Source organism: Delphinus delphis, chromosome 2 (genome assembly GCF_949987515.2).
Source record: "Delphinus delphis chromosome 2, mDelDel1.2, whole genome shotgun sequence".
NCBI classification, from domain to species: domain Eukaryota; kingdom Metazoa; phylum Chordata; class Mammalia; order Artiodactyla; family Delphinidae; genus Delphinus; species Delphinus delphis.
In genome coordinates, this window is record NC_082684.1 from 24,738,702 (window position 1) to 24,753,037 (window position 14,336).

At 43.1% G+C, this 14,336-nt stretch overlaps 1 protein-coding gene across 3 annotated transcripts in view; it reads right to left on the reverse strand.

Moving 5' to 3' along the window:
• Positions 1–14,336, reverse strand: part of NRXN3 (neurexin 3) — a 1,615,508-nt gene that overhangs the window by 1,132,747 nt on the left and 468,425 nt on the right. For all 3 annotated transcript variants that reach the window (XM_060004108.1, XM_060004110.1, XM_069540412.1), the window contains one exon: positions 1,672–2,110. In XM_060004108.1, the coding sequence (XP_059860091.1) occupies positions 1,672–2,110 (439 nt within the window). The remainder of the gene's footprint in view (positions 1–1,671; positions 2,111–14,336) is intronic.

Here is a 14,336-nt window from a genome sequence, read left to right on the forward strand (position 1 = left end):
GCTTCTGTAATCCAAACTTATTTGTCAAAAAATGGGTCTACTGATGGTTCTAACAAAACGAAACAACTGCCCTACTTGAAAAAGCAATTCGTGTTGAGAATATCAGAAACAGAGGTGTGGCGATTTTACATGTCCTAGCCTGCCTGTGACACAGATAGGTGACATTTCAGCTGTACCAAGGTCTACGTTAGTCAATCATGAAACCCATCAACCATGTCCGGACTCCAGAGACCCAAAACGCATTGTCTTAAAAACCAACAGGAGTGCGTCCCTTATAATTCTGAGACAGCTTTCTAGCTCTCTGCCCCTGCTGACATTTTTTAATGGATAAACTTCAAAAGATTTGGCCTCAGAAATGATTTTTTGTGTATTTTTCTCTTAAAAAAGAACAAAATGTTCATTCTTGCCCAACAAGCACATTTAATTTGAAGCCTCTTGGTTCTGATCAAATTTCAGGCAATTGATAAGGCATCCTGCTGGGCAATAAACTGTCCAGGTCTGCAATCTGCCACCTGTCTGCCCTCTGCACAGAACCCAACCAGCTGCTTACCTAAGGGCAACACTGCTCATCTCCGCCACCCCTCTAGCTCTGGAATTACGCAGAAAAGCCATCCCCGCAAGCTCAGCCATTAGTGGCTACAGCCTTTTAGGGGAACCTATTGCTTTCTATTGTTGGCCAAATGCAAAAATGTCTAAAAGGAAGACATTTTTGTGTTTACCAGGAGAGTAAATCCTTAAAAATATGAAAATATAGCCAAGACCCTTATTGAGTACAATACTACCTAAATGGAGAATCAGGAAATAAGTGTGAAATTCAAATGCTCTAATTACTTCTCTGGGTGAAATGCCCTTTCTGATGCACAGAATGTGACCTTCACTGCCACATGTCCACAGAAAGTGAGGCAGACTGTTCAGGCATTCAAAGTCTCAGACTCTCTATTTGTGTTTCCTTCCCCTGCCCTGCTTTGTTACTATTCCAGAGTGGCTATGTACTGCCTGGGGCTAGCTTGCTTGGTCTGCAGCTGCAGAAACAAACAAAGCCGTTTAAACCCAATGTAAAAGGTTATGAAGAGGAAGGGAAAGTTAGTAAGGTCTGAGCAAAGAGTGAAATATAGGCTTTCACACCAAAGGAAGGCTTTAAATTGAACATGACTTTAGGAAAAATCAATTTGCCTTTTCCTTTCTTGTCATAATTTTTCCCTGCAATATGACTCTTGCCAATTACTGAAGGGTGTTTCACTGCATAAACTCTTGCACAGTGCAGCTTATCGTACAGAGTAATCACATAATGCAGCAACTGTGATGTCACAATTGGTTTCCATGGTGATGGAAAAAGGAGAATAAAGAGGGAAAAAACCCATCACACGAGTGACATGACAGTCACTTTGGTAGCAGCGGAAATGCTGCTTGTAAAAACATCCTTAGCCCCAGGGTCTTGGAGGTATCGCTGAGACCATTGCGCAGTGAGTGACAGGGGAGATGAGGAGAATGTCAGCCATCGATGAGACAGGTGTCTGGTTCAGAAACATAATCTTACACAATCATATAACAAGCATTAAGGAGAACAGCAAAAGAATCAACAAGCAAACAAGTCACAAAAACTAATATAAAAAAATATAAGGAAGCAGAAGCTTTCCCCTAGTCTCAGTCACACACCTTGCTTCTTCCTACCTGATCTGCCATCTCGCTGAATGTCCACATGGTACCATTCCCCATCGTTGGCTTTCTTCTGAGTGGCTTTCACTTTAATGGTGCCTGAGCCCATGTCAAGCAGTAGGTACAGGTTGCCATCGAGGAGTTCCACGGCAAAGAAGTCCACCTTGGTGTTCTTCTGGCTCCGAGCATCCTTCCTCTCTTGGGGCTTGCCGTGAGTGAAGAGGATCAGGCCGTTGGGCTCAGTGGTGCGAAAGTCAAAGGAGATAGAGCCCATGCGTTTGGTGTTCCATTTGGGCAAGCTGATGTAAGCCTCCGGGGTCTCAAAGTTGATGGGGTCCAGTGTGGCCACATTCTCACACTTGAATACAACCTCACCGTAGATTTTCATCTTGGTGTCCCCAATTCTGGCCAAGCGAGACAGCTCCAGACGGATGTCATTATTCTTATAAACAACCTGTCAAAAGCCAGACAAGTGCTACATGAATCAATCTTGCAAACAGTAACCATCCATCGCTCACTGGGCACCCAGGCAAAAGGCCCAAAATGAAGCTTCAGGACACAACAGTCTGAAACAATGAGAAACATGAGATACAGCACTTGAAAAAGCATCTGCACAGACCTCTGAGGTGCCCACAAGCCCTGAATAAGCCCCTGTATTTCCATTATATTCCTTTCGTCTGTTTCCTTCTGGCCAATTTTTTGCATTGTCAGAAAGTTAAACAATATAAGCTTGCAAGTAGAAATCAAAAGAGACTGAGTTGCACAGACACAAATACTTACCTACAGAGATATTTACTGAAATGTCCTCAGTAAAAGACCAGAAACAACCTAAATGACCAGCAGTAACAGACTGGCCCATCTTTAAAATGGAACATTATGCAGCCCTAATAAACAAGGTAGTGCTCCCAGTTTTGACATAGATACTCTGAGTAACATTAAGTGAAATTAGTAAGGAACAGGACAGCGTGCATTATGCTATCATTGTGCAAAGAGTGTGTGTGTTGGGAAGTGTGTGTTACATGTATATATGCTTGTAAATGCATGAAACATTTTTGGAAGGAAACACAAGAAGCTATAAAATTGTCACTGGGGAGAGGATTTGTGGGATTAATATTCAGGAGTGGAGGGAGACTTACTTTTCACTCTACCCTGTTGTATTGTTTTTCTTTTTAAAGAAGATTATTGAGTGTTAAGCATTGGTGGAGAAGGAGATCTATATATTTTTTTTGCACAATTGCACATGTCCTCTATATACACACAGTGAGAGAATGAAACACCCTAAAACATTTTTAAAAAACCTATTATGACTTTCTAAACCCGGTATAATCCATATAAAAGCAGAGATTAAACTTGTTCCCCAAGATCAGAATTTCTAAAAGCTTTTGCTGTTATTAGAACTGCATTTTGATGCAGTAACCTTGGATAGGTCTTGGTCCTCTGATCTCCATGCAATGTCACATCCATACATTAATAATAAACAAGCAAAAACAGAAGGCAAAGGGGCTAGCATTTGAGTGTGGGTTATGCAAACCACGTTGCTAGGTCCTTCACATTGTCTTATTCAAATTCTAGATGAGGACCCCCATTTAGGTTCAAATCCCACATCCACTACTTCTAAGCTGTGTGAACTTCAAAGTTATTTAACTTACTTGGGTCTGCTTCCTCCTCTGAAAATGCGAATATAGGAGTAGACTATTTCTTAAGTATGAAATGAGTTAATACACGCAAAGCACTTAGAAGTAGCACATGGTATGGGCATAAAAATCTCAGCTATTTGGGGGTGGCTGTCGTGGCTGTTAACTCATTTTATCCCTTCCACAGAGAAGGCTGTCTTATCCTCTCCTTTTTTAATAAAGTAACAAGACTTAAGTGCTGAAGTCTTACAATCCATCTCAGTGATAAAAAGTTAATTGGACGAGTCATTCCAGTATATACTATTTAATCCCTAACATCCAGCTGTAGAGCTGCTTCCCTTCTCTCCAACACCAGGAGAGAAGCAAGCAGAGATATTTGCCTTTTAATATCTAACTAACAACAAAGAATTGAAAATGTCTCACCTACTAGATGACCTTCACCATGGGTGTAACCACAGTCAATAACACTGAAAATAATAACAATGCTAATATTTACTGAGCACCTACTACCAGGCACTGTGCTAAGGATCTGAAGCCTAGCATCCCATTAGATCCTGACAACACCCGTTTGAGATACCTACCATCATTCCCCCATTTTACAGATGCAGAAACAGACATGGAGAGTAGTTAAGGAACCAGCCCATGGTCACACGGCCAGTAACTGGCAGAGCAGGACTTGAACCCAGGAGTTAGGCTCCGGAGTCCATGTGCTTTACCACTTGTGGACACTCAGAACAATAACAGTTAGTACCAGCACCCGTGAAGCTCATCTTTAATAATACATAGAAAATCATGCATATTCATCTTCCCAATTCAAAAGCTCAATTTCTCATCTTAGCTCTACTGGACTGACCGTGTGCAAAGGGGAAAAACTGCAAGGTCCTTAGGCAAACACTCAAGTGACTGAACGAGGAAACAAACGATAAAAGGTTAATGACCGACAGCTTCTCCCTTCTAACTCCCACTCCCCAACATGTGAGCTCTCTCTGCCATAACCAAACTTCAACTTTCTCTGAATCTGGGTTAAATGCCTACGACCAGAGCTCTTGTAAAGGTTAATTACTAATGTAGAACAATAGCTCATCCCAAAGGGACAGACTAAGGCTTGGCTTCGTTGAACTATAAGTGAAGAAAGAGCTCAAACATCCCTAGAGGAGGCAGAAGGATAAAAAGAAAAAGGCCTTTTAAAAGGATGCAGCGTCCTATGAGGAGGAACTCTTCCGTGAAATGGGTATATGACCAAGACTGGGACACACAGTGAATAACTACAATGCAGATTTCTGGAGAGACAGACAAGAGAATCCGGGCCAGAAACTGCCAGACAAAGACTTCTCTCAGAAGCTATTTGAAAATGAGCTCTCTATCTACTCCACGGCCCTGAAGTTACTTGTCTATTTATACGCAGTTTCCACACCTTTCCCACCGACGGCTGGGTAACCTCTTTGAGTCCCGTTTTATTTATTTCCAAAGGCAGGCGACTCAATACCTATTCTAGAAACTGCTCCCTTCCCCACCCCCCAGGCAGTTATCGAGATGAAATGGGATATTATACATGGTAGAACACAGAAAATCCTCAATGGTACACAAACCTAGGAACAAGCAATAGTATACCTTGGTTTCCAGCAGTACTGGGGTACTGGTGGAAACTGACAGGGGCCTGGACTGATGCTCTTCTGAGGATCTCCTACCAATAAGAAAGGGACAGGAGGGCAGGGGTCTTGTAGCCCAGTGATACTCAGTTGAGAAATTCCATGGCTGGCATCTTCACCTTCCCCCCTGCCCCCCTGTCCAGCGCAAGACCACGGCATGGCCATGAAGAAGTGCAGTAGTACTTTGTTTGGGCAGAGCGTCATGGCAAGAAACCCTGCTGGACCCCCTTACAAGGCAAATTAGTATCTGGTATAGTATTTTCCATAAATTCAGACTTTCATCTAAATGAACGCTTCCCCCCACCCCCCCGCACCCGATGACTAAACTAGGAAGAGATGTGGCAGCAAGCGACAGAAAGCAGCCTTGGCTGACAATGGCCCCAACAAGGAGCAATTAAAGACAGAGCGGTAACAGCTCCCCACGGGAGATGACACACAACCTGGAAGGCGCAGAGGCAGAGTCAAGAGAGTGACAAGCAGGTCTGACCACCCCAGCCGTGGGCTTGTAAAAGCTGCTGTTTGGACTTGCAGCTCATGCTTAGAAGGCCAGACAGTAAAACAGCTGGGGACAGAGTCTCAGGGTTAAGACAGACTCTCTTGGAACAGCTACTCTTGTATGTCTCCCTAATCTTTGATACAGAGGCACACAGGCACAATACCAGGAGTAAGGCAAGCCATGACAACACGAACAATACAACGAAAACAGCTACCACCTACTGAGAGCCTACTATGTACCACTTAATAAAAACTCGAATGTATATCATCCAAATTAAGGAAGTGAAATAGGAAGCGTTAGCATCATTTTGCAAAAAAGAAGCTCAGAGGTGACAGGTACTTGCCCAAGATCATATAGCCCCTTAAGGGCATAACCAGGACTTGAACCCAGATCTCTCTGACTGCATGGGGGCAAGGCCACCCTCCAGAGGTGGCAATTTCTAAGCTCTCCAGTAGCACATGCCTACCCACAAAGCAGAAACCTCTTAAGTCAGGCACATAAAACACACCCAGCTCCGTGCAGAGGTGTTAAGCCCTTCATACCTGGTCTCTCCTCTCTGTCGGATCCCTACTCCTCCTCACTCCACGGCAACTTGGAGGCCTCTGTGTGAACTCAGTATTAGAACTTCTACATACCTGCTCACCTTGTAGGTTTCCCAGCCTACAGTGCCTTCCTCTGGTCTCCAGCCTCTAATGGTGCCCCTTCACCAGGATCTATATCCAAACCCATTCCAGGACCTCTCTGACGACTCTGGTTCTTACTGATGCCCACCATTTGATAAACTTAGAATTCTTACATTGCCTGCCTATGATGAAGCTGTCTGCCTTACTGGCCAAACCACTAAGCCTGATTGGAAAAGGAGAGGCTGTTCTAATCTACAAGATGTGCTTTTTCATGTTAAACTCTTCCATGGTGCTCGAGGCATATAGCAGGTCCATAAGAGTGAATCTAAGGGGGAGAGACAGTCCCAGTGCACAGGAGTATTTTTCTCCCTCTTCCATCTTATCCCAGGACACCCTGTTCTCAGCTTTCTAAGAACGTTATGTCCACAAACTCTGCTGTAAATGCCACATTCCTACGCACTTCAGCAAGGGATCCGGAAGGAATGGAGGGAGTGTGTGTGCCCCGCAGTGTCCAGATGCCCTCTTAGTACTGTTTCTCCTGTCCAGGAAGAGAAGGTTTACCACGTGGCCTTTCCTTTCTCTTGTTTTTAAAGCACCTTTAATCCTCTATGTGTCTACACATAGGGCAATTTCAATAAAAACCACCAGATCGGCTTATGGGACCATGATTTACAGGCCTGTGACCTGATGTCTGAGCACCTGATCCAGGTCAGTGAAGGATATCTGAAGTCAGGACACTGGGGGACATTCTCTGGAGTATCTAGGCCAGACGAAACAGAACGGTGGCAAAAAGCCAGCGTCAGGGGGCCTTGATGTGGAACAGTGTTGACAACAAATCCCAATAAAGCCTTTCAACTTTATGCCTATGTGTGGAGCAGTTTACATACAACAAGCAAAAGACAAAGATGTGCTCCCCACCCCAACTTAATCCTTGGACAACAGATAATAACAAAATGAGCTTATTCTCTTCAGCTTACAGGATGGTGCAGCTTCTAGATAAATTGGGGGGGGGGGGCGCTAATCTTCTTATCATGTGACATTCCTACTCACGGTAAATAAATAAGAAGCCCTGTGAAAGAATCCTGCTTCTGCGGTTGCCACAGAATCACACATCCTACTTTCTCTCCACCACTTCCCCTCCGTCCTTTAGGCAACTGACGACTCTGGTCGGCTGTGATTTTCTTTCCTATGAATTATCTGCTCCACTCATTTGTCACTCAAAACACTCAACCTTGTTATCTTTGAATAAGCACAGGTCTTATCTTTTAAGCAAACCTCAAACACCTTATTAGCAAACAATACACATTACAGCTTTTAAAATCTGAAACAGCACCTAGTTGTACAGGTGCTTAATAAATGCTTGTATCTTCATTAAATTAGATGTTGGGCTCAAGTGGTAGCACAGGGTAGTGATTAAGATCACGGACTTCACAGCCACCGTAAGTGGGGTCTGAGCTCTGTTCCACCCTTTGGACAACAGTTAAAGTGCCTCAGCCTCAGGTTCTTCACCTGTAGACTACAGGTAACAAGTCTCACTTCACAGGGTTTTAAGAAATAAATGAGATAATATGATCATATGTAAAGGTACTTTAGCAGCTCCTGGCACTTCATAAGCATTCAATAAATGGTAGTTATCACGATTAATTTTGTTATTCTCTTTGAGAAGCCATAACTAGATCACCAGACAGGAAAGCCTGGCATGGAGTCATCAGAATGGAAAGATTGCCTCGGAGGCTAAGTTCTAAGCCAGCTGCCAGCTCAAGAGACTAGTGACAGACTCTGGATTTAACAAATTCTGAAGTTAAAATAAGAATTAAAAATTATATAATCGCCTAATGTGGCATTTATAATATGTGAAAATGCCTAATGGTAGCTATTCTGTCTCTCACACACACACCATGCACTTGCACAGATTTAGGATTCATTAGCATTAACATCATTATCTATCACAGTGTTCCACTGACCAAATTCCAACAGTGAAGTTCAAGCACAAATGGGGCAGCAGATGGTCCCCCTAGCTTCCAAAGTCAGAAGAAGCTAATATTTGGCATGGCTGGGGCCACATCTACATCTCTGGTCTTTCTAACAGGGATCAGTAAACTAACTCTGCCTGATGAGCTACAGCTGACATCCAACCTGGGGCCCAGAGTCCCCACTGCTGCATAGCAGGGACACCACCCTTTTCATGCTTTATATTCTGTTCACAGTGGTCAGGATCTGCCAAAGATGAAAACTAAGCACCAGAAATAGAAAATGGGAATTGAGTTTCAGACTTGCAAGGCAGGAGCCAAAAAGTGTCTAAGTTCTAGGGTTCAAAATAAAGGCCAAAAAGACTCCAGGTAAAGTTGAAACCAGTAGTAGAAATGTTGGCAATTAATTAAATTTTAAAAAGGCTGTGTGATCCAACACTCTGTGGGTCAAACAAAACGTATCTGAAAGCTGGGTCTCACCAAAGACTACCAGTTGATAGTTTCTGATCTATGGTTTAATTTGTAAGAGAGCAGTAGGCAAAGCTAAAAGGGACAGAAAGCAAGCAGGAGTAGTAGGAACGATCCAGACAAACTTGAGAACTGAAGTTGAACCAGCCAAGTCCTCAGTCCCTTCCTCATTTAAAAAAAAAAGAAAGCAAGCCATCTGTCACCTGGCCATGCAAGCAGTCCAGAGAGAGACAGCACACAAGCAAGCACTATGGACCAGCCAGTTACTCTAACCTCATAAACCCAGGGCGATGGGTGCCAGCCCAAGAGCCTCACTAATGATGCAAGTCATTATCACTTACACGCAAGACCTCAAGACTTAGACAAACGTTTATTTTGATGGATTCTTTGTGAGAAAGCAATGATCAGGTAAGTCTGTGCTCAACTACAGACAGAAACACTAAGAAGTTTAAGACTTCCAACCTTTGGCATCATGCAGGTCTCAATTTTATTCTTCTCAAGAAGAACTTTCTTAGGACTTTTATTCAGCTAAAAAGGCTGATTAAGAACATATGGCTATGTATCCTGCAGAAAAAATTTTCAGCCAATGCAATTTGTGGCGTATTTAGGATACTGTCAAGGTTCAGTCTGTCACAGGAGATAAGATGTGTCAGTTCAGGCTGCATCATCCTCACAGAGCCTCCTAAGCTCTTCCTAAATTAATGAACCACAGACTTGGCATAACCAGAACCAGGCAAAGAAATAAGACATGAATGCGCATGTATGGGCCATAGTTCTCCAAGACCGGCCTTAACAAATACTGAAAAAGTTTCCAGATAATTTAGAGAAGTTTTCCAGGTGATCCTTTTAGCCACACCTAGATAGAAAACTCTCCCACCTCTTAGAGCCATATGGGCAAATACATTTCTCTACTCTTCCTTCCTAAATGATGGAATCCATTGAGAATTGATGTAATTCTATTCTACTCCCTTTCTCATTAAACCCAGATGAAGCCTCAGAATTCTCAAGGTAGTGCTCTATGAAGTTACCACCAGTCCCAGAGCTGGAACTCGCGGTGAATCTTATCTCCACTCTGGCTATCCTCTAACACAAAAGCCAACTTAATGTAAATTAAGAATATTAGGAGAGGGCTTCCCTGGTGGCACAGTGGTTGAGAGTCTGCCTGCCAATGCAGGGGACATGGGTTCATGCCCTGGTATGGGAGGATCCCACATGCCGTGGAGCGGCTAGGCCCGTAAGCCATGGCCAATGAGCCTGTGCGTCCGGAGCCTGTGCTCCACAAGGGAAGAGGCCACAACGGTGAGAGGCCTGCGTACCGCAAAAAAAAAAAAATAATAATAATAATATTAGGAGACCTTCAAGATGGTGGAAGAGCAAGACGCGGAGATCACCTTCCTCCCCACAAATACAACAGAAATACATCTACACGTGGAACAACTCCTACAGAACACCTACTGAACGCTGGGAGAAGACCTCAGCCTTACCAAAAGGCAAGAAACTCCCCACGTACCTGGGTAGAGCAAAAGAAAAAAGAAAAAACAGAGACAAAAGAATAGGGACATAACCTGCACCTCTGGGAGGGAGCTGTGAAGGAGGAAAGGTTTCCACACACTAGGAAGCCCTTCACTGGTGGAGATAGGGGGTGGCAGGGGGTAAGATTCAGAGCCACAGAGGAGAGCGCAGCCACAGGGGTGCGGAGGGCAAAGCGGAGAGATTCCCGCACAGAGGATCGGTGCCAACCTGCACTCACCAGCCCGAGAGGCTTATCTGCTCACCCGCTGGGGCGGGCAGGGGCTGGGAGCTGAGGCTCGGGCTTCGGAGGTCAGATTCCAGGGAGAGGACTGGGGTTGGCTGCATGAAGAGAGCCTGAAGGGGGCTAGTGCGCCACAGCTAGCCAGGAATGAGTCCAGGAAAAGGTCTGGACCTGCCTAAGAGGCAAGAGACCATTGTTTCAGAGTGCACCAGGAGAGGGGATTCAGAGCGCTGTCAAAAAGAATTCCAGAGATAGGCGCGAGCCACGGCTATCAGCACAGACCCCAGAGACAGGCATGGGACGCTAAGGCTGCTGCTGCAGCCACCAAGAAGCCTGTGTGCGAGCACAGGTCACTATCCAAACCGTCCCTCCCGGGATCCTGTGTAGCCCGCCACTGCCAGGGTCCCAAGATCCAGGGACAACTTCCCCGGGAAAATGCACAGCGTGCCTCAGGCTGGTGCAATGTCATGCTGGCCTCTGCTGCCGCAGGCTCACCCCGCATCCGCATCCCTCCCTCCCCCCGGCCTGAGTGAGCCAGAGCCCCAGAATCAGCTGCTCCTTTAACCCCGTCCTGTCTGAGCAAAGAACAGACGCCCTCAGGTGACCTGCACGCAGAGGCGGAGCCAAATCCAAAGCTGAGCCCCTGGGAGCTGTGAAAACAAAGAAGAGAAAGGGAAATCTCTCCCAGCAGCCTCAGAAGCAGCGGATTAAAGCTCCACAATCAACCTGATGTACCCTGCATCTGTGGAATACATGAATAGACAACGAGTCATCCCAAATTGAGGAGGTGGACTTTGGGAGCAATGATATATATTTTCTTTTTCCTTTTTCTCTTTTTCCGTGTAGCTGACAGGGTCTTGGTGCTCCGGCCAGGTGTCAGTCCTGTGGCTCTAAGTTGGGAAGCTCAGTTCAAGACACAGGTCAACCAGAGACCTCCCGGCTCCATGTCATATCAAATGGTGAAAGTTCTCCCACACATCTCCATCTCAATGCTAAGACCAGCTCCACTCAATGACCAGCAAGCTACAGTGCTGGACACTCTATGCCAAACAACTAGCAAGACAGGAACACAACTCCACCCATTAGCAGAGAAGCTGCCTAAAATCATAATAAGGTCACAGACACCCCAAAACACAACACTTCCCTAACATGGGAAAGGAAAGAGTCAATCAAGTCCAGGAAGCACAGAGAGTCCCATACAGGATAAATACAAGGGGAAACACGCCAAGACACAAATTAATCAAACTATCAAAAATTTAATACAAAGAAAAAATTTTTAAAGCAGCAAGGGAAAAACAACAAATAACATACAAGGGAATCCCCATAAGGTTAACAGCTGATCTTTCAGCAGAAAATCTGCAAGCCAGAATGGAGTGGAAGGACATATTTAAAGTGATGAAGGAGAAGAACCTACAACCAAGATTACTCTACCCAGCAAGGATCTCATTCAGATTCCACGGAGAAATGAAAACCTTTACCGACAAGCAAAAGCTAACAGAATTCAGCACCACCAAACCAGCTTTACAACAAAAGCTAAAGGAACTTCTCTAGGCAGGAAACACAAGAGAAGGAAAAGACCTACAATAACAAACCTAAAACAATTAAGAAAATGCTAACAGGAACATACATATCGATAATTACCTTAAATGTAAATGGATTAAATGCTCCAACCAAAAGACACAGACTGGCTGAATGGATACAAAAACAAGACCCATATATATGCTGTGTACAAGAGATGCACTTCAGACCTAGGGACACATACAGACTGAAAGTGAGGGGGATGGAAAAAGATATCCTGTGCAAATGGAAATCAAAAGAAAGCTGGAGTAGCAATACTCATATCAGACAAAATAGACTTTAAAATAAAGACTATTACAAGAGACAAAGAAGGCCGCTACATAATGATCAAGGGATCAACCCAAGAGGAAGATATAACAATTGTAAATATTTATGCACCCAACATAGGAGCACCTCAATACGTAAGGCAGATGACAACAGCCAGTCATAAAAGTAGAAACCGACATAACACAATCATAGTAGGGGACTTTAACACCCCTTTTCACCAAAGGACAGATCATCCAAAATGAAAAGAAATAAGGAAACAGAAGCTTTAAATAATACATTAAAGATGGACTTCATTGATATTCATAGGACAGTCCTTCCAAAAACAACAGAATACATTTTCTTCTCAAGTGCTCATGGAACATTCTCCAGGATAGATCTCATCTTGGGTCACAAATCAAGCCTTGGTAAATTTAAGAAAACTGAAATCGTATCAAGTATCTTTTCCAGTCACAACATTATGAGACTACATATCAATTACAGGAAAAAGAAACTGTAAAGAATACAAACACATGGGAGCTAAACAATATGCTACTAAATAACCAAGAGCTCACTGAAGAAATCAAAGAGGAAATAAAAAAATACCTAGAAACAAATGACAATGAAAACACGATGAGCCAAAACCTATGGGATGCAGCAAAAGCAGTTCTAAGAGGGAAGTTTATAGCAATACAATCCTATCTCGAGAAACAGGAAACATCTCAAATAAACAACCTAACTTGACACTTAAAGCAATTAGCGAAAGAAGAACAAAAAACCCCAAAATTAGCAGAAGAAAAGAAATCAAAAAGATCAGATCAGAAATAAGTGAAAAAGAAATGAAGGAAACAATAGCAAAGATCAAGAAAACTAAAAGCTGGTTCTTTGAGAAGATGAACAAAATTGACAAACCATTAGCCAGACGCATCAAGAAAAAAAGGAAGAAGACTCAAATCAACAGAATTAGAAATGAAAAAGGAGAAGTAACAACTGACACTGCAGAAATACAAAAGATCATGAGAGATTACTACAAACAACTATATGCCAATAAAATGGACAACCTGGAAGAAATGGACAAATTCTTAGAAAAGCACAACCTTCCGAGACTGAACCAGAAAGAAATAGAAAATATAAATAGACCAATCACAAGCACTGAAATTGAAACTGTGATTAAAAATCTTCCAACAAACAAAAGCCCAGGACCATATGGCTTCACAGGCGAATTCTATCGAACATTTAGAGAAGAGCTAACACCTATCCTTCTAAAACTCTTCCAAGATACAGCAGATGGAGGAACACTCCCAAACTCATTCTATGAGGCCACCAAACCAGACAAAGATGTCACAAAGAAAGAAAACTACAGGCCAATATCACAGATGAACATAGATGCAAAAATCCTCAACAAAATACTAGCAGACAGAATCCAGCAGCACATTAAAAGGATCATACACCATGATCAAGTGGGGTTTATTCCAGGAATGCAAGGATTCTTCAATATACACAAATCAATCAACGTGATACACCATATTAACAAATTGGAGGAGAAAAACCATATGATCATCTCAACAGATGCAGAAAAAGCTTCTGACAAAATTCAGCATCCATTTATGATAAAAACCCTCCAGAATGTAGGCATAGAGGGAACTTACCTCAACATAATAAAGGCCATATATGACAAACCCACAACCAGCACTGCTCTCAATGGTGAAAAACTGAAACAATTTCCACTAAGATTAGGAATAAGAGAAGGTTGCCAACTCTCACCACTATTATTCCACATAGTTTTGGAAGTTTTAGCCACAGCAATCAGAGAAGAAAAGGAAATAAAAGGAATCCAAATGGGAAAAGAAGAAGTATAGCTGTCACTGTTTGCAGTTGACATGATACTATACAAAGAGAACCCTAAAGATGCCACCAGAAAACTACTAGAGCTAATCAATGAATCTGGTAAAGTAGCAGGATACAAAATTAATGCACAGAAATCTCCTGCATTCCTACACACTTATGATGAAAAATATGAAAGAGAAATTAAGGAAACGCTCCCATTTACCACTGCAACAAAAAGAATAAAATACCTAGGAATAAACCTACCTAAGGAGAAAAAAGACCTGTATGCAGAAAACTAAGACACTGATGAAATAAATGAAAGTTGATACAAACAGATGGAGAGATATACCAAGTTCTTGGATTGGAAGAATCAACATTGTGAAAATGACTATACTACCCAAAACAATCTACAGATTCAATGCAATCCCTATCAAACTAG